Raw genomic sequence first — 26,044 nt, forward strand, 5'->3', positions numbered from 1 at the left:
GCTCTCTCTAGTTGCGGCGAGTGGGGGCTACTCTTCGTTGCGGTGTGCAGGCTTCTTATTGCAGTGGCGTCTCTTGCTGCAGAGCACGGACTCTAGGCGCGTGGGCTTCAGTAGTTGTGGCGCACAGGCTTAGTTGCTCCGCGGCATGTGGGATCTTCGTGGACGAGGGCTCGAACCCATGTCCACTGCATTGGCAGGTGGATTCTTACCCACTGCGCCACCAGGGAAGTCCCTGGCAACCCTATTCTAAGGAGGACAAGGGAAATGCCACATAGTGTCTGCTACAGCCCTTCCTTGCCTGTTCAGAAGCTGTCAACAGTGTAATCTTAAATATGTATCCTTAGAGGGCTTTATTTCTCATAATAACATTTGTCATATTTAATATGTGTCAGGCCCTGTGCTAAGCACTCTGCATGGATTATTTCATTTTATCCTTTGAACGAGCCTAGGGGTTGTTGGTTCTATTATTATTGTCCATGTTTTACAGATGGAGAAATGAGTCTAGAGAGGTTGAAAAGACTTGAAGATTTCACGACTAGTAAGTTGCATAGCCAGATTCAAGTCCAGGCCAAGCTAAGTCCAGAGCAATTGTTCTTAGTTACTACACTGTCCTGATCCCCTTTTTCCCCAAAAGTTTTGAAAATAGATGTGTTTGAATTAGAGGTCCATGTAGTTTACCCTTTGTCTGTTCTAAGGATCCAGTTGTCTAGCTGCTGGATAGAAAGTGAGAGGAAACACATGAAAGACCTACTAGGACTCCTCCTGGGTCCCAGGAGTTCTCTCAGTCCCAAATTGTCCAATTCTTAAGTATTGTGTTAAAATATTTCCATCAGATCATGTATGGAACCACATCTTTCATAATCAGGGTCTAGCCATTGTTAGATTTGATAATCTATAGGCTGTAAAGACAGTGGGAAATCAAGCTCATCCCCAGTCCTGCTGCCTTTTTTGGTCATTAATTAGCAGTGTAATTTTTAAAATTATGGTAAAAACACATAACATAAAATTTACTATCTTCACCAATTTTAAGTATACGGTTCAATAGTGTTAAGTATATTCACATTGTTGTGAAACAGATCATCAGAGCTTTTTCATCTTGTAAAAATGAAACTCTTTACCTGTTAAACAACTCCCCTTTTCCCCTTCTCCCTAGCCCCTTGTAACCACTATTCTACTTTCTGTTTCTATGAATTTGACTACTTTAGATTCCTCATAAAAGTGGAATAATCACAGTATTTGTTGTTTTGTGACTGGCTTAATTCACTTAGCATAATTTCCTCAAGGTTCATCTATGCTGTATTATGTGACAGGATTTCCTTGCTTTTTAAGGAAATATTCCATTGTATGTATAGACCACATTTTGCTTATCCATTCATCTGTCAATGGACATTTGGGTTGCTTCTACCTCTTGGCTATTGTGAATAGAACATGGGTGTGCATCTCTTTGAGACCCTGCTTTCAAGTCTTTTGGATATATCCCCAGAAGTGGGATTGCTGGATCATATGGCAGTTCTATTTTTAATTTTTGAGGAACCTCCATACTGTTTTCCATCGTGGTTGCACCATTTTACAGTCCTACCAACAATGCACAAAAGTTCCAATGTCTTCATATCCTTGCCAACACTTTGTGTTTTTTTTAATATTTATTTATTTTATTTATTTATTTTATTTATTTCTTGGCTGCGTTGGGTCTTTGTTGCGGTGCGCGGGCTTTTCTCTAGTTGTGGCGTGCAGGCTCCAGAGCGCGTGGGCTCTCTCGTTGAGGCACTGGAGCTCAGTAGTTGGAGCATGCGGACTTAGTTGCCCTGTGGCATGTGGGATCTTAGTTCCCCAACCAAGGATCGAACCCAGGTCCCCTGCATTAGAAGGCGGATTCTTTACCACTGGACCACCAGGGAAGTCCCTGTTTTTTGTTTTGTTTGTTTTTTTAATAATGGCCATCCTAATGGGTGTGAATTGATATCTCCTTGTAGTTTTGATTTGCATTTCTCTGATGATTAGTGATGTTGAGCGCATTTTCATGTGCTTGTTGGCCATTTGTATATTATCTTTGGAGAAATGTCTATTCAAGTCATTTGTCCATTTTTTAATCTACTTGATTTTTTTGTTGTTGAATTGTAGGAACTCTCCATATATTCTCATTATTAATCCTTTATCAAATATATGATTTGGAAATATTTTTCTCTCATTCCATAGGTTGCCTTTTTACTCTTTTGATTGTGTCATTTTATGTACAAACATTTAAAATTTGACGTAGTCCCAATTGCCAAGTCCAGGGTCATGAAGGTTTTCCCCTGTTTTCTTCTAGGAGTTGTATACTTTTAGGTCTTAACGTTGAGGTCTTTAATCTATTTTGAGTTAATTTTTGTATACAGTGTAAGTTAAGGATCTGATTTCATTCATTTGCACGCAGATATCGAGTTTTCCCAGCACCATTTGTTGAAGAGAACTGTCCTTTCCCCATTGAGTGGTCTTGGCACCCCTCTCAAAGATCATTTGACCATATATGTGAAGGTGAAAACCAAACCCTTTTGAAAAACACGGACACTCATTGAATATGACAGCGTGTCATCTTCAAGGTCCAGCTGCAACTCTGTCATCTGGGACCATGGGAAGTTAAATCTAAGAAGGCAGACCGCTAAGGTCCCTTCTCACATCTCTAGGCTTCTGTGACTAGCTACAGAGTCCTCTACTCACAGAAAGAGTGTTTGCCATAGCCTAAGAGGAGGTGGGTGGAGATCAAGAGCAGACACTTAGGTTGCCAAACAGGACTGCTGACAGCCCTCTGCGTTTCGACACTGGAGTCTCCTTTTCCACCTTCCCTTCATCCCATACCCATACAGCCCACCCACCTTCAGGACCAGCCTCATCTCTGCCTCTCCAGGATCATCTCACCTCTTCCTCCACGGTCACACTCTGATGACAGTGGGCTCTGTGACCATCCTGACAGGAGAGGGAGTTAGAACTGGGTCCTCAGCTCACTCTCCTCCTGGATCAGGCAGCTCCAAAACAAATCACCCCCAAACCCAGAGGTTTAAAGCAAGGGGGGGTTTATTCTTGCTTGCACATCCGCAGGTGGCCGGGACAGCTCTGCCTCAGGCAGTGGCACCTGGGACCCTCCTCCACTTTGAACAAGTGGGCTGAGTGATATGTCATCTGTGGGCATGTGCAGCTGCTTGAGGGCAGGACCAGTAGATCATATTTCAGTTGTTTCCTCCTAGAAGGCCCATTGCATGTTAGATCAGTGTTCAGTAACTCTTAGCTGGCCACACACTGGACAGACCTGTCATCGGTGCCTGGGAAGCTAGTGGTGGGAGAATGTCTAGGTAGGAAAGGAACTTAAAGGTCATCTGGTCCAACCATCTGTCTGTTCATTGACTTCTTCCTATAGCATTTCTGGCCCCTCAGCACGAGCCTTGGGCAAACCTCTCAGGTGACAGAGAATAAACCTTTATCTCCAAAACAAACTGGTATTCCTGAGATAATTCTGAATGTTAGAAAATTCTTCCTCTGTTGAGCTGAGGTGGGTTTCCAGGCAGCATTTGTCCTCATTGGGGTGTTCTTCTGTCCTGCACAGCTGGACTTATCCCTTCCATGTGGCCATACTCTTCATCTTCAGAGAGGCTGGCTCGGTGTCCCTGTGTATTATCTATTGCTGCATGACAAATCACCCAACATTTAGTGGCTTAAAACAATAATAACCATCTCACCGTTCCTGTGCATCAAGAATTCATGAGTGAGGGACTTCCCTGGTGGTCCAGTGGTTATGACTCCACGCTCCCAATGCAGGGGGCCCAGGTTCGTTCCCTGGTCAGGCAACTAGATCCGCATGCTGCAACTAAAGATCCCGCATGTCGCAATGAAGATCCTGTGTGCCGCAACTAGACCCAGCGCAGCCAAATAAATAAATAAATATTAATGAAAAAAAAAGAATTCTTGAGCAGGTGGAGTTGGAGGGCTTCTGGCTGGGGATGATTTCATGAGGGCGACACTCATCTGAAGGCTTGACTGGGCCTGGAGGCTCCACTTCTAAGGCAGGCAGCTCCCTCACTTGCCTGGCCAAGTGGTGCTGGCTGTTGACCGGAGGCCTCCGTTCCTAGCTCTGTGGACCTGTCCAAAGTGTCCTCACAATATGGCAGCTGGCTTTCCCCAGGGGGAGTGATCCAAGAGAGAGCAGACAGGAACCACAATGCCTTTTCTGACCTACCCTTGAAGTCACACTCTGTCATTTCCACTGTGTCCTCTTAGTTATACAAGTCAGCTCTGCCCAGTGGGGGAGGAAGGCTCCAAACCTTTGTGACCTTCACTTTCCTCATCCGTAAACGGCCCTACTTGGCTGTCTGAAATAAACCGTGAAGAAGCACTTGGTAAACTCTTTCGTAAGTGAAGGGGATGTTCTGAATGTCAGGGTTTTTCTAACAGTGAATGCATAACAAGTGAAAACCTCCTGTTGAACCCCACACTCCTGTTTAACCGGTCCAGTCAAGGAAAGCAGGGCTGTATTTGCCAGAGGATGAAGAAGACATACTTGAGGTCTCTTTCGGGGGTAGTCATGCTGGGGACTATCTTTCTAGAGTTGAGGAACCGTGTTGGGGGGAGACCCCTCTCTGCTGACAGGGCCCTTCCCTTGTTCAGTCCAAATGTTGGAGGGGAGACAGAAGGCACACTCTTGCTGGATGCTGTGAGGGCCCAGGAGATAGACTATCCCACAGAGGCCCCGACCTCATCTGTCTTGCTCACTGATCTGACCCCAGGGCCTGCCCTGCCATGTTGACTGAACGAAAGAATGAACGTGCCCCGCAGGGGTGATGGTTGTTTTAAACTCAGCCTCCGTTTGGGAGTCTGTGCCTGTGCTGTGGGGACTTTGGTTTTGCAGACTGCTGTCACGGTTTGACAGGAGCTGAGCTGCTGTTTCTGCTTCCATTGAAGCTTGGTGGGAGTCACTTTTACGTAAGATTATTTCATCTAATATTAACGTCAATGCCTATAATACCGGAGCCCATGAAGGGAAGAAGTAGAATTCCTGAATAAATTAAGTCTCACCATCAGCTCTATAAACTCATATAGTAATATGTGCATTTAAATTTGTAATTGTCCTTAGTGTGTTAAATTTCGACTTCATTGTCTCCTTAATTGACTTCTAATCCCTGGCATTTCAGTCTTTCTCTTGTCATGGTAACTGATTTTCTTTTTTAGAGCCTCCTTTGCTTGGTGTAACATTTTTAGGGGGTATGTTTTAGTGCTGCTGAACATTTAAGCTCACAGATCACTTGTAAAAGGAAGACTCTAGGTTGCTGGGACACCCTGTAGATTGTGGCTGCAGCTACAGAGATTGTGTGCTGATTTAAAAAAATCAAATCCGTTCAAGTATCCTGAATGTGTAGGCGCAGGACTGTGCTCAAAATAGATCCCGCCCTGTGCCCTAGGGACCCGTCATCGCGTTCCTTGATTCCCGAGACACTCAGCGCATAGCCTTGTGCGCTGGCTCACGGGGGCTCGTCACCAAAGTCCTTCATCGCTGCTGTTGGCCGTTGCTGTACACAGGGAAGAATTTAAAATGCGGTAGATTTTAGATGGATTTTATTTTTTACTATGGAAATTTTCAAATGCATAAAAGTAGATGATGGCCCATCACCCAGTGTTAGCAAGTCTCACTGTAAGGTCAGTCTATGGCCTCCCCACCCTCAGTTAACTTCAAGTAAGTCACAAACATCTTTTACTTAATTCTAAGAATTAAGTTAAAAAATAATTTTAATGATAATGAATATTTGTAAATATTTCATTATGTATCTCTTTAGAGATGAAAGTTTCTTTAAAAATTAACCTAAATGGCATTAACATGCCTAAAAATTTAACAATAATTCCTTAATATTATCAAATATCCAGTCAATATTAAAATTTCTCCATTGATTTCTCTTTAATTAAAAAAAATTTTGTAGGCATTCAATAGATATTTATTGAATGAAAGTTTCTTTAAATTCTATAGTGCTTCGCAATTTTCAAAATTTTTACATGCATGATTCCATATAATCCTGTAATAAAGTTTCCCCATTAGTTTAAAATTTTTTTAGAGTTTCCAGAAATCAGGATCCAAATAGAGTCCATTCATTGCAATTGTTGGTATTTCTCCTCAGATTTTAAAAAATATTTTGTTTTGAAATAATTTCAAACTTAAAGGAAAGTTATGAAAGAACTCCAATGTACCCACCCCTCAGGTCCTCCGATTGTTAATATACTACGTTTACCTTATGATTCTCTCTATATATTATATTTATACATATTATTTTTAATTCTTTTTTTTTAAGATTTTTTTTTTTTGATGTGGATCATCTTTAAAGTCTTTATTGAATTTGTTACAATATTGCTTCTGTTTTGGTTTTTTGGCTGCGAGACATGTGGTATCTTAGCTCCCCGACCAGGATGGAATCTGCACCCCCTGTATTGGAAGGCGAAGTCTTAACCACTGGACCGCCAAGGAGGTCCCTTTTAACTCTTTAAGAGTAAGTTTCAGACATGATGCCAGGGATCACTTAATATGTCAGCGTGTATTCCTAAAACAAGGACATTCTCCTATATATTCACAGTGTAAACACTGATACAAAGCTACCATCCAATCTGTGGACCCTGTTCATATTTTGCCAGTTGTCCCAATAATGTCCTTTCAAGGTAGAGGATCCACTCCAGGATCATAGATTGCATTTGGTTGTTGTGTCTTGTCACTTTAGTTTCAGTCTGGAACAGTCTTCCATCTTCCCTTGTCTTTCATGACCTAAACGTTTTTGATAAATTCAGGCCAGTTACTTTGTAGAATCTGCCTCAATTTGGGGTTGCCCGGTGTTCCCTTATGTTTAGATTCAAGTTCTGCATTTGTGGCAGAAATACCACAGGATGCATACTGTGTCCTTCACAGTGCATCATATCAGGAGGCACACGATGTTGATTTGTCCTACCGCTAGTGATCATCATTTGGTTAAGATGGTGTTTGCCAGGTTTCTCCACTGTAAAGTTAATTTTATAATTACTAATTAATGACTAATTAGAAAGTATTTTTATGGGGAGACACCTTAAGGCTATGTAAAACCCTGTTTGTCAACAAATCTCCCCACTGATTTTTTAAAAAATATTTATTTATTTATTTGCTTGCACTGGGTCTTAGTTGCTGCAGGCAGGCTCCTTAGTTGTGGCGTGCATATGGGATCTAGTTTCCTGACCAGGGATCGAACCCGGGCCCCCTGCATTGGGAGCTCGGAGTCTTATCCACTGCACCACCAGGGAAGTCCCTTCCAACTGATTTTTAACACCCTTTGGTGATTCTTGCCTGAATCCGTTATTACTTTGTTGGTTGCCAATTGGTGATGGTTGCCAATTGGTGATTTTCTAATAACATCATTCCTTCCATATTTATTAGTAGGCATTGTACTATAAAGAAGAGCTTTTAATTTATCCATTTATTTATATCAGTGTGAACCCATGGATTTCTAGATTATCCAATGGGTTGTTATCTGTAATTATCATTTATTTTGACACTCAGATTGTCCTGGTTTTGGGTAAGAGGAGTCCTTTTAAACTGGCTCCTGTGTCCTTTTGACATTCCCTATTTGAACACCTCCTTCCTTTTTTTGTACAACAGAATGATCCTGGTTCTTCTGTACTGGAATCTGCCATTTCTCCACTGAGCCCTGGTTCCTTTTAGTGGAAAATGGTATCTAGAAGCCAAACACTGGGTGCTAGGTGTGCTCATTGTCATTGGGACGTTATTGCTTCTAGGCTCTCTTTGTGGATATAGTTTTTTCTTACCTTTCTCTTCCATGTTTCCAACTTCAGACTCTGACAGTAAGAGATCTGGCTCCCATTATCCTCAATATATTTACTTATTTGCTCAGTCCCTTGTATGAAAACACCCTCCTGGTCACGCTGGCCAAATCTCCTCTGTTCCTGCTCAACCAGTCATGCTGGCTGAGTTATCTCGATGCTGGTATTGCTGATCTTGGTGGCGGTCTTGGCCAAACCCCTCTGCCATAGGGCCTGGCTGCACTGTCTGAATCCCCACAGCTTAGTTTCTCCTGGGAAAGGGGAAGGGGCTCCCCAGTCTCTCTTGATTTATGGGTTCTTCTTCTCTCTTTCTCTTTTTCCCCTTGCAATTTATTTGTTGAAGAAACGGGGTCATTTATTCTGTAGTTTCACACAAACTGGATTTTGCTGATTGCATCTCCATAATGTTATTTATCATACTCTTCATTTCCTGTAAACTGATAGCTAGGGATTCCATCAGAGTAAGATTAAATTATACTGGCAGAATGATTCATGGGTATATTGAAAAGGGGCATGTATTGGCTGGTTCTTTCTTTCTTTCCCCCTTCCTTCTTTCCTTCCTCCCTCCCTTCCTTTCTTTCCCTCCCCTTCCCTGTCTCCCTCCTTCTCTCTCTCTCTCTCTCTTTCACACACACATATGCACACAAATATCAGAGGCCATTGTTGACAATTTTCTAGACCCATTAGTTTATTACAGTTTGCAAAATGCTGATATTCTATTATTGCCTTTTTCAGTTATTAGAGGCAATAGTTCTATAAAGAGAAACTTCCCCTCATCAACCATTAGGTTACCCAATGGTTTAGTTAATATGGAAATGGTAGGAAAATGCCCCATGCTTTCTTTTATTCACCAATTATCACACAAATAAATGGGTCCCTAGCATCCCTCCAAGGTTACTGATGACTTACTTTTTCAGCTTCATTATGAACTCCTTGACTTGATGTCTTTTAATGTATTACAGCTGTTATTCTTGTTCTAATCTTTGAGAGATAATTGACATACCATGCAAATAATCCATTTAAAGTGTACAACTTAATGGCTTTTTATATATTCACAGATATGTACAACTGTCACTAAAGTCAATTTTAGAATGTCTTCATCATCTTCAAAAGAAACCCCATACCCTTTAGCTACCACTCCCGTGTGCCCCCAGCCATCTGCTCCCAGCCCTAAACAACCACTCAAATCCTTTCTGTCTCTCTGTATTTCCCTATTCTGGACTTTAATATGGATGGAATCATACAATATGTGGAATTTTGTGCCTGGCTTCTTTCACTTAGCATAATGTTCAAGGTTCAACCAAGTTGGACCCCATTGTATGAATCTTTTTTTGTCCATTCATTCATTGATGGTATTGTTTCTACCTTTTAGCTGTTATGCATAATGCTATTATAAATGTTTGTGTACAAGTTTTTGTGTGGGCATATGTTTTCATTTCTCTTGGGTGTATACCTCAGAGTGGAATTGTTGGGTCATGTGGTCACCCTATGTTTAGTCATTCTTTAGTGTTTTTGCGTATGTCTCTTTGGATAACTTTTTTAATGGTTCTTCTATTTATTACATTATATATACATGACTTATCACAGTCTACTGATGTCATTTTACCAGTTTTAGTGAAGTATAGAAACCTTACCTCCTCGTAAGTTCCTTTACACTCCCCCATTTACAGTATAATTGTCTTAAATATTTCCTCTACACACATGTAGAACCACATCAGACAGTGTTTTAATTTTTGCTTCAGCCATTAAAACATTCATCCATTTTCTACTTGACAAGACCATTTTAGTCTAAATTTGAGATCTAAAGCATTTGCGTAATATTCTGTGACAGGCTTTCCACTTAATAATCTGAAGAACCACCTTAGGTGTCACTGAGTAGTTCATGATATTCTGATATTTTGATGGAACCACAAAAAGCATCTAATGGATTTTCAGTCAGTGATGTTGACGGAGTGAGGTGGTGTTACCCCCATTACTCCACCTTTAGCATGTGAGGTCGGCAGAACTTCCGGTGTGGGCCGAGCCTGGATCATCTCCCTGGGTTTGTTCCTCTGCATGTAACATGCATGCATTAATTCACTCTGCCAGCCCAACATCTCTGAACTCCCACCATGTGTCACGTGTGTAGGGACAAGACAGGCCAGGTCTGTGGCTCGCGGAACTTAATGTTCTAGCTTGTAAGAGGCAAATACAATGACCAGGTAAAGCAGAACATTTTTTCTGGATGGAAACCCCAGTTTTCTCCTTGAGAAGAGCCCTGTGCTGGTGGCAGAGAAACTGAGTTCTGGTGCTGGCTTTGTTGTTTACCAGCTCTATGGATGGGGGCACATGATTTACCTTTTCCTGGCCTCCTCTCCTTTCTTGGATATAAAATGAGGCTAATTTCCTCCTACAGGTGCCTGCCATATAGAATATACTTGATAAATATTTGCTGAACAAATCAATGTCTGCTTTGCCCACTTTCTGGGCCCTTGCAAGGATCAAAAGACTCACGTTTGTGACAGACGCTTACAGAAAGTGAGGTACTACCTGGATATAAGTTGTCTTGATAAGTGTGCTGTCTTTTAGAAATTACTGTCATCCTCCATTTGTGTAAAAATGTAGCCTCGTGAATTTCAGCAACTGGAGGATGGATCCTGAGTCTCCTTTTTAGTTTTTATTCTAAAAATTACATTAGAAATATCCTTCCTGTAGAACTTGTAGCAGTATTTATTTAACATTTCTCAAGGGAAACTCTAAATGGCGAAGAATGAGGCCAGAAGCAAAATGAAATGGGGTCAGGTCTCGTAGTGATGGTCTCATCTCTGGAAGCAAACACGGCACTGTAGATGCTTCTGTTTGATGGGCCACGTCTGACACTTGCCATGTCGAGCATTTTCTAAATAGAGCCATCCCACCAGCTTCGGTGACTTTTGAGAGCACACATGAAGCCTGGCGGACAAGTCTGTGAGGCCCTGTGGGTAAGAGGCAGGGCTGTGGGTGGGTGGGCCTCGCTCTAGTGGCGCAGTCCCCTTTGGGAGCTCCACTGAGCTGCCCACATCTCCGAGGCTCACCCTCCGCATCTGGAACAGAGAGGTGACATTCCTGCCTTTCTTGTCACATCTTAAATGGCTAACCTGTGTGAGACACTTCTAAGTTAATCCCTCGGGATGGGGTAGTTAGAACAAACAGCTGAGCTTCATTACTTAGACCTGGAAGGGTCCTAACAGCATCCCCTTGGCCCGAGAGACAGAAGAACCGAACTCTGCTGTTTTCTCCTGCCCGCATCTCTTACAACCTTCCTCACTGCCCTCCCCACCTTCCGACATCCCTTCTGTGGCTGCTGCTCACGTGTACCAGCAGGTTCTTAGTTGAGAATAACAGTAAACCAGCTCTGGATATGTTAAACCAAAAAAAAAAAAGTATTTACTGGAAGGATCTTCAGTTGCTCACAGGATCCCTGGAAAGGCAGAACAGAGATCTCAGAGGAGAGGTGAGAAGAAGGCAGGCTGGGCAGCCGGATCCAGGCTTAAAGTCGTGTCACAGAACCATCCCGGCAAGGACATTGCCACCGGGGCCCTGCTACCTCTACTGCCGCTGAGAACCAATTGTTGCTGCTGCCACCACTGCCAGCAGAGAATTCTCCCCATTTCTGTTCTTTTTTTTTGGCCACACGACTTACGGGATCTTAGTTCCCAGACCACGGACTGAACCCGGGCCTTCGGCAGTGAGAGCACGGAGTCCTAACCACTGGACTGCCAGGGAATTCCCCCCATCCCTGTACTTTTTTTTTTTTTTTTGATTACAGTTTTATTGTAAAGAATACAAATCAGAACCAGCCAAAAGGAGAGATACATAGGGCAAAGTCTGGGAGGATCCCAAATGCAAAGCTTCCCTTTTCCTCTCTCCGTGGAGGTAGGATGTGTTCCCTGTACTTTTAAATGTAAACTTTTAATAAAGTACAATATACAGAAAGGAAAGTGGGCAAATCACAAAATGAACACACTGAATAAGCTCTGCCCCGCTGAAGAAATAAAACATGACCAGCCCTCCAGGAGTCCCCCCATGTCCCCTTCCAGTCACTGCTCCCCCAAGGGTAACTGCCATCTGGACTTCTCACCTCAGAGCTTTCTTTTGCCTGTTACTGTACTTTTTATCAGTGGAATCACACAATACGTCCTCTTGGTGTCTGACTCTGCTCAACATTATGTTTGTGAGGTTCTTGCAGGTTGTAATGTGCAGTTCTAATGCTTTTATTCTCATTGCTATATAATAATACACCACCATCGGATAAACCACCAAACAAATAAACCACCATTTGTTTATCCGGTCTAGTGTGGACAGATGTGTGTGTTGTTTTCAGTTCTCGGTTATTAGGAAGATGCTGTGGAAGTTCTGGAACATGTACACGTGTGCACATCCCGAGTGGGGAGTTCTGTAGGAGCAGAATTGCTGGATCGTGGGGCATGTGTATATTTACTGATAACTGATGACATTGAGCACTGCTTTGTACGTTCATGAGCCGTTTGGATATCCTCTTTTGGGAAGTGCCTGCTTAAATCTTTTGCCCATTTTTAAATTGGATTGCTGGCCTCTTTATTACTGATTTTAGGAGTTCTTTATATTTTCTTGACGCAAGTTCTTTGTTGGATACGTTTATTGCGAATAACTCTCCCAATCAGTGGCTTGCATTTTCCGAGTGTACGTTTTGCATCTCTAGATCCAGATTTTAAAACCTCTGCAAACACACAGGATTCGCCTGGTTGCTAGGCATCCCAGACAGCAAACATCACACCTTGTTTGCAGTCACAGGATTGCATTCCAAGATGATGTAGCCTCTGGGGAGGTGCCTGGGTCAGGACTCAGCCACGCACAGCAGACATGACTCTGGCTAGTGCGAGCAGAAGGCTGTGCGGCCAGGGGCGGGGTCACTTCCCACTCGCTGGGAGGGCTGGAGGAACGGGCTGGAAGGAGTCAGGAGCAGTCTGGGCCCCCAGACTCTCACCACCTCTGCTGTGACGGGGCGAACCGCTGACACCACTGCAGGGAGCCCTGGAATCTGGGGCTGCCAGAGCACACGCCCTCTGTCGCAGTTCCTGCCACCACGATGGATGCCTTTCCTCTTGCTCACTTCCACATTTAGGTTTTGTGTGAATGCATGTCGTTGGTGGAAACTGATTCCTTGGAATCTTTGATGCAGGTCGTTTTTGGCTGTCTAGCCACTATGGTGTCGGAAGAGGGGAAAGCTCGAGCGGGACGGGCAGCTTTGGGGCAGGGCTGCTCCAGTAAGGAGAGGAGCCGTGTGGGTGCCGTGGTGCTGAGTATTCTCGGCGGGAGCTGTGTGGAGGGCGAGGTGCAGCCCTGTGGTTGGTGTGCTCAGCTGATGAACAGGCTCAGCTGCATGTGAGGTTCCAGAAGGTCATTCCTCCACCCATCTGTTCAGCCACTGTGTTTAGTGTCCTAGGCTGCCGTGATAAAGCACGAAAAACTGGGTGGCTTAAAACAAAGGAAATGTAGAGTCTCACACTTGTGGAGGCTAGAAGTCCAAAGTGCAGGTGTCAGCAGGGCTGTGCTCTCTCTGAAGGCCCTGGAGGAGAGTCTGTCCCAGGCCCGCCTGGCCTCTGATGTTGGCTGGTGATCCTTGGCATTCCTTGGCTTGTAGATGCATCACTCCCATCTCTGCCTCCCTCCTGTTTCTGTGTCTGTTCCTCCTCTTATAAGGACACCAGTCTTATTGGACTAGGGCCCACCCTAATGACCTCATCTTAACTTGATTATATCTTCAAAAACCATATTTCCAAATAAGGCCACATTCACAGGTGCTGGGGGTTAGGACTTCAATAAATCTCCCTGGGGGACACAGTTTAGTTCACTTTTATGCCCATCATCAACTCGGGCCTTGGCTGGACCCTCTCCTTCGGCTGCTCCCGCATGCCGCTGCTCTGGGTTAGCCTGACCCTCCTCCTAGTCTGTGCTTGGGCAGAGTCCCTCACTGTTTGAGACACTGCTCCAGTGTACGCCTTGACCCCTCTAGGACAAGAAAGGGTCATTCTGTTTCCTGAGATCCAACCACCGGCAGTTTATCCTTTCATTTTTGATTTTAAAGCCAACTTTTAACTGACAACTGATATGTATGTAGCATGCAATATATTGTATGTGTGTAACAGATACATAGAAAAATAGGTAAATTACAAGAGTGTAACTCAATGAATTTTTATAAAGTGAACACCCCCTTTGTTTTGAGTTTATTTCCCTCTGCTTATTAAATAGTACCTTGCAATTTATGGGCCTGTCTCTTTCACAAAGCGGAATGTTCTTTGAGGCCAGAAAATGTGTCTTATTTACCTTTATACCTACCACCTCTCCAGTTTCTAGCACAATTCCTGTATATGGTAACCCATAGGAAGTACTTGCCAAATTAGAATTTAGAAGATCGGAGGGGAATTTACCAAGTGAATCAGAGTCAGCTTGAGCAAGCGTTAAACAGAAGTCTCATACAAGGCTGAGTGCTTTGCTCCACATTAGTAGCCTTTGTCTTTCTGTGTCTGAGTTAAAACTTGTTACCTGTCAATTTTTTTTCTTGCCTGTGGACATTTTTGTGTGTGTGTGAAGGTCCTCCAGAACACATAGCCCAAGGCAGGGATTAAAGAGTTGACACTTTCCATCGACAGATGAATGGGTAAAGAAGATGTGGCACATATATACAATGGAATATTACTCAGCCATAAAAAGAAACAAAATTGAGTTATTTGTAGTGAGGTGGTTGGACCTAGAGTCTATCATACAGAGTGAATTAAGTCAGAAAGAGAAAAACAAATACCGTATGCTAACACATACATATGGAATCTTAAAAAAAAATAAAAGTGGTTCTGAAGAACCTAGGGGCAGGACAGGAATAAGGACACAGATGTAGAGAATGGACTTGAGGACACAAGGAGGGGGAAGGGTAGGCTGGGATGAAGTGAGAGAGTGGCATGGACTTATATACACTACCAAATGTAAAATAGATAGCTCGTGGGAAGCAGCCGCATAGCACAGGGAGATCAGCTCGGTGCTTTGTGACCACCTAGGGGGTGGGATAGGGAGGGTGGGAGGGAGACGCAAGAGGGAGGAGATATGGGGATATATGTATATGTATAGCTGATTCACTTTGTTATAAAGCAGAAACTAACACACCATTGTAAAGCAATTATACTCCAATAAAGATGTTAAAAAAAAAAAAGAGTTGACACTTTGAGAGATGCAGTCGAAGGGCAGTGAAGCAGAAATGGGGAGTGGGAAGATGGAAGTGACAATGATGCATTGTGTTTCCTTTGCTGGATGTCGCTTCACAGCGAGCGGCAGAGACACAGCGGGCCTGGCCCACATACTCCTCCAGAAGACACACGAGGAGAAAACACACCACTCAGCAGTCCGCAGAGGCGCAAGTGGAGGGAGAATGTATCTGCCCCATTCACTCCCATCTCCCGTTTCCCACTGTCATTTTACGAGAGTCCAGAAGTGGAGGGACAGTTGGGCAAGGAGGAGGCACCGACTGAGAGACAGAGGAGGCGGTCGAGGGAATCTGGGGAGGTGCACAAGGTTTGTGTCCAGCACGCTCCACACCTTGCGCTACTCAGGTCCGCGCATGCCTTCATTGGTATCTGCTCTCCCACTGCAATGGGGGGACCACCACCCTCCGAGAGAACAAAGATACGTTGACCCCTTCCCTGGGAGGGGACGTGGCAAGTCCAGTCAGCGACAGGGTCCCCTTCCTGGTGGCCAGCTGGGGTCGCCTGGAAGACTGAAGCAAGAAGGTTGTGAAACAGGCTCCTTCGGTGCTGCTGTGGCTGGTCCTGATGCTGTGGTCGACATTCATCCTCTTCTTCCTCCACCACCCCTTCTGAACCCTCTTCACTCTCTGCTAGCACCATGCAGATTTTCAACTGCACAGGGGGTTGGGTGCTTCTAACCCCTGATGTTGTTCAAGGGTCAGCTGCATATCATCTTCCCTAAGGAATGTAACCAAAGCAGGAGAGAATCAGAAACAGTAGTTCAAATGAAAGATAAATGTCTTACTGAGTGTCAAGTCATCTGACTTTGGAACTGGTAGAAGAGTCAAGGAAGTAACAGATGATGAACAGCCAGGGAGTGTAAGTGAGCATTAAAGAGCAGCAGGAGTGCCACATGAGCTCCGGCACTGGCAGGGTCACGTGCTGACCAGTTGCTCTTCCTTTTCCCACATCCTCTGTGGAAAGAGCTTTGGTACGTCAGGGGGGAGGCGGGGGAAGAGTGGTGTCTGAATTTCCTTTGAGTGTCTAAAGGAGTGAGTTAAGTAGATCCAGTCATGATAGTTGGATCTCACTTTTCAGACACTGGTCACAGTTGGAAATGGCCCACACTTTAGTCACCTCCGCTTCCCCTTACTTTGGTACCATTAGCTCCATGACCTTGTAACCAGCCAAGGGTCAGTCCCTTGTCGCAAGGGGTACTGTGTCAGCCCAGCCATTGCCTTCATCTCCTGGGGCCAGAGGAGAATGGTGGCATCCTTGCTCTGCAGATCTCAGTTCCCAGGTCACTCCTGGCGGTGTGGTGCGGGGGGCCTCCAAGTCTACCCCCTGGGGTTCCGGGTCTCTAGTCTCAGTTTGAGTGGCAGGTGCCCACCCTGCTCCATCTCTGTGGTTCTGAGACTTGGTGGAAAGAGCCTGGGATGGAGTCAGGGGTCTGTGCTGCCTAGTAGGACGCTGGCAGTCACCCCTCTCCATTTCCTGGTGTCTGCAAGGGCTCAGACCACAGCAGGCATGCCCTGTATGTGGCACTGACACAGGCCCTCCTCCCTCTGCCACTCTTCCCACTGAGACCCCCCCCCACACACACACAAGCCAAATCCCTACCAGTCAATCCCGAGAGGCCTTATTTCCCATCGCCCGTGCCAGCTCCAAGGGTCTGAGATTCCAAGGATGTGCCTTGAGGCTTTTTTTCAGTCTAGGACTATTGAGTTTGGGAGCCTCACCCCATCCCTTCTCTTGCATCCCACAGAAATCAGGGTGAAATGGCCCACACCTGCCGTGGCACCATCAACCTGTTCACTGCGCACTTTGACACGGAGGACTCTTGCGGTATCGTGCTGACCAGTGGGGGCAGGACCTACCACCTCAAGGCCGGCTCAGAGGTGGAGCGGCAGCAGTGGATCGCCGCCCTGGAGCTGGCCAAGGCCAAGGCTGTCCGCTTGATGGGCAGCCAGTCAGGTAGCGAGTGCTTGGTGCGGCGGGAGTACGTGCAGTGTCGTGGGTCTGGAGAGAGTGGGAACTGAAAGTGTTTGGAGGCCAGTGGTGACCAGGCTAGTTCAGACCAACCTCGGAAGGTCAGGGTGCCTGTTTGCCCTTCCCGCTCAGCTCCGTGCGTCCTCAACAGTGGGATGTTAGGTGGTCAGGGTGGCTGGCAGTTCTCGGGATGGAAATGTTGAGGTGGGCAGGGCTGTGTGTGTCTTTCTTTGGACAAGTCTGGCTCCTGGGCTTCAGCAGAACTTTCGGATGCTGCAGTGGGTCAGTTCCAGAAGCAGAGTCGGGGTGGGAGACCAGGATGGTGCACTTGTGCCTCAGGCCAAACTTTTTTCGAGGTCCATTTTGGAGATTGAAAACCATTTAGCCAGAGACGCTGTCTTTGCCAAGATGGAGGGTCGACTCAGAAGTCCTGAGCAAGACATTTTACTTTTTACTTTAATACATTTTTAAAAATATGTATTGTCTTTATAAGATTCATAAACCAGTGGTTTCAAAGCATGTGCAGTGCAGTCTGCCCTTGACTCTTATCCCCAGCTACCCACCCTGTTCTCCCATCCAGGGGCAACCAGAGCTATCAGTATCTTATGTCTTTACATGTGTATTCAAATAAGTACTTATTTTATAGTAAATTCAGTCCCCCATCTTGCTTTTTTTCCATTTAGCAATAGTGTATCTTGGAATTTTTTCCTATAAATACATAAAAAGCTTCCTCCTTGTTTTTACAACAGTACAGTACTTCATTGTACGAATGTACCCTAGTTTATGTAACCTGTAGCCTGTTGATGAACATTTAGGTTGTTTCTTTAATTTGCTATGACCCGCCACGCTGCAGTGAGTAACCTTGCATTTCATTTCATGTGTGTACAAGAATAAATGAAACGTATGTCTCAGGAAGGGGGGTTGCTGGGTCGGTGGGACTGTGCATTTGTAATTCTGAGACACTGTCACGCTGCCTCCCACCTGGGTCGTACCAGGAGATGCCTGCAGCCCTGTGTAAGAATGCTGGCCTTAGAGCCTTGCCCGCCCAGAGCAATAGCAGGTTTCTGATGGGTGAAAACTGGGTCCACACATAGGGAGGGGAGGACTGGGAAGCTGTGATCTTTTTGAAGTTATAAGCACAAGGTGTGTGTTTATATAGACCTGTGTGGTTTTTTTTTAATATAAATTTATTTATTTTATATATTTATTTTTGGCTGTGTTAGGTCTTCATTGCACGCGGGCTTTCTCTAGTTGCGGCGAGCGGGGGCTGCTCTTCGTTGCGGTGCGCGGGCTTCTCATTGCGGTGGCTTTTTGTTGCAGAGCATGGGCTCTAGGCGCTCGGGCTTCAGTACTTGTGGCACGTGGGCTCAGTAGTTGTGGCGCGTGGGCTTAGTTGCTCCGCGGCATGTGGGATCTTCCTGGACCAGGGATTGAACCCGTGTCCCCTGCATTGTCAGGCAGACTCTTAACCACTGTGCCACCAGGGAAGTCCCATAGCAGCATTATTTTTAATAGCAAAGTACTGGAAACTTCTCAGATGTCCTTCAGTGGATTGAACAAACCCTGGTACATCCATTGAATGGAATGCTACTTGGCAGTCACAATGAATGAACTATTGATGCGTACAATAACTTGGATGGATCTCAGAGGCATTATGCTGAGTGAAAGAAGCCATTCTCAAAAAGTTGTATGATTCCATTTATATGACATTCTGGAAAAGGCAGAAACTAGAGATGTAGAGCAGGTCAGTGGTTGCCAAGGGTGAGGGGTGAAGGGAGGGAGTGATACAAAGTTGTAGTATGAGGAAGTGTTTTGGGGGTGATGGAATTGTTCTGTGTCCTATCGTGAAGCTGTGTCATGAATCTATACATGTGTTAAAATGCATAGAACTGGGGAATTCCCTGGCGGTCCAGTGGTTAGGACTCGGTGCTTTCACTGCCCTGACCTGAGTTCAATCCCTGGTCGGAAAACTAAGATCCCAAAAGACGAGAAAAAAAAAAAAAAAAAAAAAAAGCATAGAACTGTGCAGCAACAAAAAAATTGCTGTGTGTTCATTTGAAAATAAAATGCAGTTTTGACTTCTGTCTCTTCTTGGTTCTCCCCGCCCTACAGACCTGTCCAGCTTCCCCTCTCCTCATTGGCACACCGTCTTGCTGCCAGGCCGGCTTGCAAGCTGAGCCTCCTGCTTACAAACCCTCTTCGTTAGCACCCAGCCCCTTCCCACACCCTGCTTCCCCTTAGGTCTGCTTCCCCTTCAAGGAGAGGCCATTCTGGAAACCCTCCCTGAGCTGGCCCCCTGCATGGGCTAGATGCTTGCTCTCTGCCACCGGGCTCAGCCCCATGCGCATGCACAGTGGCGTGCTGGTTAGTGTGAGCATGAGTTCCCGGAGCCTCAGATTCCCTGTCGGTCGGTCAGTCCACCAGAGGCTTTGACTGGGTGCCTCCCAACGTCCTTCCAATTCAAAGATTTCTAAGTCAGTGGGAGCCACCTTTCCTGGGTTCAGACCATGGCTTAGTAACTGTGTGACCTTGGGTGAGGTGCTTGCTGTCTGTTGCCTCTTTCTGTCCTCTGTAAAGCAGGCTTAGTCATAGAACCACCCCTTAGAGGTGCTGTGAGGACTGTCTTAGACAGTGCATGAAACGAACTTAGCACATTGCTTGTCAAATGCTCAAGAAAAGTCAGCAGTATTGATAATAGTCACCTTGGCAGCTTTAAAATAATACAGGTTCCCAGGTCCCCCTGCAGGGATAAATCTGAATGAATGAGAGCATTGGGGACGGCGGGGTGGGGGGCGGGGGGCGGGCCCCGGGGCGGGCCCCTGCATTAAAAAAAACTCTTCCTGGATAGGATTGCCAGATTTAGCAAATAAAAGGTCAGGTCACCAACTTTCATTTGAACTTCAAACATACACAGATGTTTTAGTGTAAATGTGTCCCATGCAATAGTTGGGACATACTTACACTGAAATTCATTTATTGTAATTCAGTGTAAAGGGCGTCCTACATTTCATCTACCTGCATTTAGCCGCATCCTGGGGGACTTTGATGCTCAGCCCACTTGGGTGGGTGTGGCCCAAAGTGGAACTTCTCAGTCAGAAAATAGAGAGTATCCTTTCACTTGACACAGGGGGGAGCTAGAGGGTAGTTTGTTTGCTTTCCTTGCTCCTAAATCAGTGCGTAAGGAAGCACCAGAAGTTCGGCTGGCTTGCAACCTACCTCTCAGAATCATTTTCATATCTTCAGGTCCGCCTCCCAGTGGGGGCTCCAGGAGGCTGTGAGCAGTGAACCCAGAGCCGGACACCTCTCTCTCTTGGGCCTTACCTCCAGGGGAGCTAATCCAGCCCCTCAGGGGCTCTCTCTCTCTCCTGCCCTGCTCCCCCAGGCTGACCTGCCCCCACCTTGATGTCATAGCCCTATTCTGATATCAACAGCCCAGCACTTGGAATTATCCCAGGCAGCCCAGATTCTGCCCTTAGGGCAACCAGGGCGGCGTTTGAGCAGGGGGTGAGGGGGCCGTTTGTGGGTGGTGGCCCTAGGGGCTGACCCTAAAGAACATCTGGGCACCCTGCCATCCTATTGCTTCAAGATGAAAATCCTCTAAAAGTTAGGACTTGGAAGGCTTTCCTGCTGTCCCTATTGGCCATGGTCCCCCAAGGTAGAAATAAGTCCCTGGGGAGTGGTGGTGGGGGGGTAATCTGGCTCTGGATCAGCTCCTGGAAAACCTTCTGCCTTTGTGCCTCGGCAGGCAAGTGGCCTGGAGAAATGGTGGTCTCGCCTTGGTCCACTCAGCACTGTTCCCATTCGAAGGAATGGCTTCCTAAACTGGGGGTTTCTGACTTGTTGGGGAGAGCTGTTCCTTAGTGCTCAGAAAATCCCTGCAAGCATGGAGCCATGGCTTCTCCCGTGGCCACCCCCAGAGGCTGGGTGGGGACAGGGGTGTGCTTGTCTCAGGACAAAGGGAAAACATAGCCACATTCAAGCTATTAACCCTTGGACCCCTTAGTCCCAAGGAAGAGGAGCCCCATCCACTTAGCTGGGCAGAAGGTGTAATGAGGTCTCTTGTGAGCTCATTAAGTTAGTAAAATATTGAGTGGCATGGATTAAACAACACACACACACATGCACACACAAACCCTGAAAAACTTCTCTCTAACTTTGGTGGGCACAAAGGCTGCTGGGGTGAGTGCATTAAAATTCTTAGGGGAGGACCACCAAGATTCTGATGAGATGATCAGATGGTGCCCAGGAACCCCCATTTTTAATATGCATTCCATGCAGCGCTCCTGCTGGCCCCCCATGGATCTCATTTTGAGAAACACGGTCTGCTCAGACTCCTGGATGGCTTGCTGCAGCTGCCTTGCTTCCCGCATTTCCAAATTCTGTGTTTTCCATGGAGTGGGTTTTTAAAAATTTTTTTATTGAAATATAGTTTACATTTACAATGTTGTTTTAGTTGGAATGGGGGTTTAATTCTGTTTTACTACCATGTATTTTTTTGGCTGCTTTGGGTCTTCATTGCTGCACATGGGCTTTTTCTCTAGTTGTGGCAAGCGGGAGCTACTCTTTGTTACAATGCGTGAGCTTCTCATCGTGGTGGCTTCTCTTGTTGCGGAGCACGGGCTCTAGGCGCGTAGGCTTCAGTAGTTGTGGCTCGCGGGGTCTAGAGCACAGACTCAGTAGTTGTGGCGCACGGGCTTAGTTGCTCCCTGGCATGTGGGATCTTCCCGGACCAGGGCTTGAACCCGTGTCCCCTGCGTTGGCAGGCAGATTCTTAACCACTGCGCCACCAAGGAAGTCCCTACCACGTATTTTTTTTTTAATTCACTGGAACCACAGAGACAAAGGGGATGGTGTGGAGCGTTCACCAGGTGCACTTGTATCTGAATTCTTGTCCCCTTTCTTCTAGGTGTAGGTGCAGCCTTTTTCTCCACCTAAGAAGAGGGATTATGTCCGTATTGGGAGTACTATACCCTTCACTCATCAGAGACTCTCTCTTCATCGTCCTCACCTTGACTGAGAGAGTGGGACAGTGGGTGTGAACTGTTGGTCATTGAAACTGATAGTGGTGAAGGGTGTTGCTGACCAGAGGGGTTGGCTTTTGTTTCTGTGGTGGCCCCGGGATGAACATTTAACGGTACCCCAGGAGGGGAGCCATTGCTCATTGATGGGTCAGCAGCTCAAGGTGGGAATTCCCTGCTTGCTTTGGCTGTGAATTCGGGGCTCCAAGAGCATGAATGCCACACAGCCCTCTGAACAGATAAACAGATCTATGTCTAGTTTGGAGGGGAAGTCGGTTTCTGGTTTCGAGTCCTTTGGATTAGGCAGGGTCCAGCCTTCAGGTGTTCAGGCCTGGAGCCCCTTGTGATCTCAGCACTTCCCTCCAAGCTTCTGGCCCAGGTGGGAGGCATGACGTGTCCTGGCCCTTGGTCCTTGGCTCTCAGGTTGCAGGACAGAGGGGTTGACCTCACCCTACCCCTCCAAAACATGGATGGGTCAGCCTCTCTTCCCCTCAAACTCTTCTCTGCCTTGACTCACACCTGGGCCACCTCATCCAGACCAAGGGAGGAATGAGGGGCAGTTAAGATTTCCCCTCAGCGATGCCAGGAGAGGAAGCTGAGCTCACTCCATTCCACATGCCCACCCTGGTGTTTGGAGAGAGAAAAACCTGTGCCCAATTTGAGAAATGAGGCCTTGGGGATTTTGTCAAAATAGAGGACCAGCCTCTGCATCCCGAGAGCTTGTTGCAGGCAGGCCAGTGGCTTTTACTTTGCAGCTTCAGCAGCACCTTGTGTGGAGTTGTTGCTCACTAAATGTGTCAGTTGAAAGAGGTCCAGGTAAAATCCTCAGGTAGGACAGTTGGACTCAGGGATGCTGCAGAACCCCAGGGATGGGATTTTTTAAAATCCTTTTGTTGTTATGGAAAATTTATGACATAAACAGAAGCGGACAGAAGTCTCAGGAACCGGCACATACTTGTCACCAGCTATCAACTCAGTCTTGTTTCTGTGCCTCTACCCTCTTCCCTAATCCCGTGTCATTTTGAATATTTGTCAATATTTCAAGATGCATCTTTAAAAGATGATTCCTTTTTTAAACATTTAATATTTAATTCAAGGTACTGTTATCACATCTGCAAAATTAACAATGCAGTGGACTGAAGTTTGTTTAAAGGAACCTTTACTCTCCCCGGTGACTTCGAGGGTGTGAGGGAACTAGAAAAGGGGGTGCAGTGCCTGAGAAAGGGGGACACACATGTGCTTCCAGCAGAGAAGACTGGGCTTTATTCAGAGTCTGAAGGAACCCAGGGGAAAGTTAGCGTCCCTCAGCTGGGAGAGAATTCTGGCCCTTCCCGAAGAAGCGGGGCTTGGCACAGAGCAGGAGGTCCTGGAAGGATGGAGACCTCTGATGGCTTGGCCTTGCCAGGGAGCCTGCAGGGTGGGGGGGGTGGGGTATGAGTTGGAGTCAATTCTCAAGAGTCCACATTAGCAAAGGCAAGAGCCACCAGAAAGGAACTTAGCAAAAGGATGGTATTTTGTTGTGCAAGAGGTGTTGACAGTTTGGATTTAGATGTGATCCTGTGACCCATACAGATGGCAACGGCTACCCCCGAGGGACTCGTGTAAATCAGTGCTAGCTGAAGAGGCTCAGGGTAACTGGGTCACCAGCGAGTTCAAATGTATGTGCACAATTCGAGCAGACTGATGCTCAGTTCTCAGAGAAACAGAGTTGGATTTTTGCAGCGAGGGCATTGTTTGTTCTGACCTCGCCTCTTCCCACAGGGCCCTCTGCCGGCCATCCCAGAGGTGGCCCCCCTATTTCAGTAGAAAAATAGGCATTCTGAAATGTTTGTATTGGAGGTGGTCTTCATAAGAGGATTTAGTAGGTCAGAGTCATTTGACCAAAAAAGTAGACAAAAAAGTCACTTGTCTACATTTGATACATTCTTACCATTAAGATGCTTTAAGCAAGAGGGAGGAGATAGGGATATATGTATATGTATAGCTGATTCACTTTGTTATAAAGCAGAAACTAACACACCATTGTAAAGGAATTATACTCCAATAAAGATGTTAAAAAAAAAAAATGCTTGAAGCATCATTTTCCTGCCAGGGCAATTATCCTGATTACTAACTGCTTCCTTTGTAACTAACCTTTGTAACTATAGCAGTTGCCTTTGTAATTACCAGATTCAGAAGGCTTATGCTTTGTTGCCATTTAGATGTTAACCTGCTGGAGGATCTGTGGGCATGAGCGCCAAACCTCTGATGCAGGTGGGGCTGGCAGCTCATTGCGTCACTGGTTCCAAAATACAGCATGTGTCCTGAACCCAAGGTGAGCAGGGCTAGGATATCTTCCTGGGATCCTCCTGCACTTTACTTTGCTAGCTTGAGCTTTGATTTGGAGGTAAACTTTGAAAGGTCAAGGCTAGGTATTCTGGGCTATGGAACTGGAAGGCGGGGCTCTGTTCCCCTCCCCCCCACAACCCTGCTGCCCTGGGCAGTTGCTGAGTCTCATTTGCATGATGGTGTGAAGGGGCGTGGCTTAGTAAAAGCAGTGCAAAATTTGGGATCCTGGCTTTGCTTTGAGTCACTGTGTAACTTTTTAAAAAAATGTTTTTATTGAAGTATAGTTGATTTACAATGTTGTGTTAGTTTCAGGTGTACAGCAAAGTGATTCAGTTATATATATGTATCTATCTATATATATCTGTATATATATAGACGTATATGTTCTATTTCAGATTCTTTTCCATTAGATATTATTATAAGATATTGAATGTAGTTCCCTGTCTTGTACAGTAGGCCCTTATTATTTATCTATTTTATATACAGTAGTGTGTATCCGCTAATCCCAGACTCCGAATTTATCCCTCTCCCCCCCATTTGCCCTTTGGTAACCATAATATTGTTTTCTATGTCTATTTCTGTTTTGTAAATAAATTCATTTATATCTTTTTTTTAGATTACACAAATAAGTGATATCATATGATATTTGTCTTTTTCCATCTGACTTACTTCACTTAGTATGATAATCTCTAGCTAGGTCCATGCATGTTGCTGCAAATGGCATTATTTCACTTCTTCATGGCTGAGTAATATTCCATTGCATATGTATTCCACATCTTCTTTATCCATTCCTCTGTCAGTGGACACTTAGGTTGCTTCCATGTCTTGGCTATTGTAAACAGTGCTGCTGTGAACATTGGGGTGCATGCATCTTTTTGAATTAGAGTTTTTGTCTTTTCCATTGTGTGACTTCGGACGAGGCCCTCAACTGCTCTAAGCCTTAATTTCTTTGCTTCTCAAAGGGAGGAATAATGCCTATATCCTGAGATGGTGGTGAGGGTAAATAATAACAGCAACAACAACAATAATATAATAAAAAAACCCAGACCCTGTCTCCACCCCCCACCCACACCTGAAGGGACCGGGGCAGGGCTGGCTACCTGCTCCAAGCTGCTCTGGGAGAGGGACTGTGCGGCACAGCTGACCGATACCAGTCGTTATTACCACCCACCGACCCTGGCTCTTCAGCTGGCTCCTTAGTCCAGTACTGGTCAGTGGCCTGTTAGGAACCGGGCGGTGAGCGGCGGGCGGGCGAGCGAGCGAAGCTTCATCTGTATTTATAGCTGCTCCCCATCGCTCGCATTACTGCCTGAGCTCTGCCTCCTGTCAGATCAGCGGTGGCATTAGATTCTAATAGGAGCGCAAACCCTACTGTGAACTACGCATGGCGAGAGATCTAGCTTGCATGCTCCTTGCGAGAATCTAGTGCCTGATGATCTGAGGTGGAGCTGAGGCGGTGATGCTAGCGCTGGGGAGCAGCTGCAAATACAGATTATCATCAGCAGAGAGGTTTCACTGCACAGAGACCATAATAAATCAATTGCCTGCAGACTCATATCAAAACCCTATCAGTGAGTGGCAAGTGAAAACAAGCTCAGGGCTCCCACTGATTCTGCATTATGGTGAGTTGTATGATTATTTCATTATATATTACAATGTAATAAT

General features: G+C 45.8%; 1 protein-coding gene across 7 annotated transcripts in view; it reads left to right on the top strand.

Moving 5' to 3' along the window:
• Positions 1-26,044, top strand: part of OSBP2 (oxysterol binding protein 2) — a 162,078-nt gene that overhangs the window by 22,001 nt on the left and 114,033 nt on the right. For 6 of the 7 annotated variants that reach the window (XM_082417259.1, XM_082417257.1, XM_082417254.1 and 3 more), the window contains exon 2: positions 16,810-17,018. In XM_082417259.1, the coding sequence (XP_082273385.1) occupies positions 16,823-17,018 (196 nt within the window). In that variant the 5' untranslated portion in view covers positions 16,810-16,822. Of the gene's footprint in view, positions 1-15,783; positions 15,924-16,809; positions 17,019-26,044 lie in introns of those variants that run through there. The other variant, XM_082417258.1, reaches the window with a different exon arrangement.

The sequence above is a fragment of the Balaenoptera physalus genome, assembly GCF_965194825.1.
Source record: "Balaenoptera physalus genome assembly, chromosome: 12".
Lineage (NCBI taxonomy): Eukaryota > Metazoa > Chordata > Mammalia > Artiodactyla > Balaenopteridae > Balaenoptera > Balaenoptera physalus.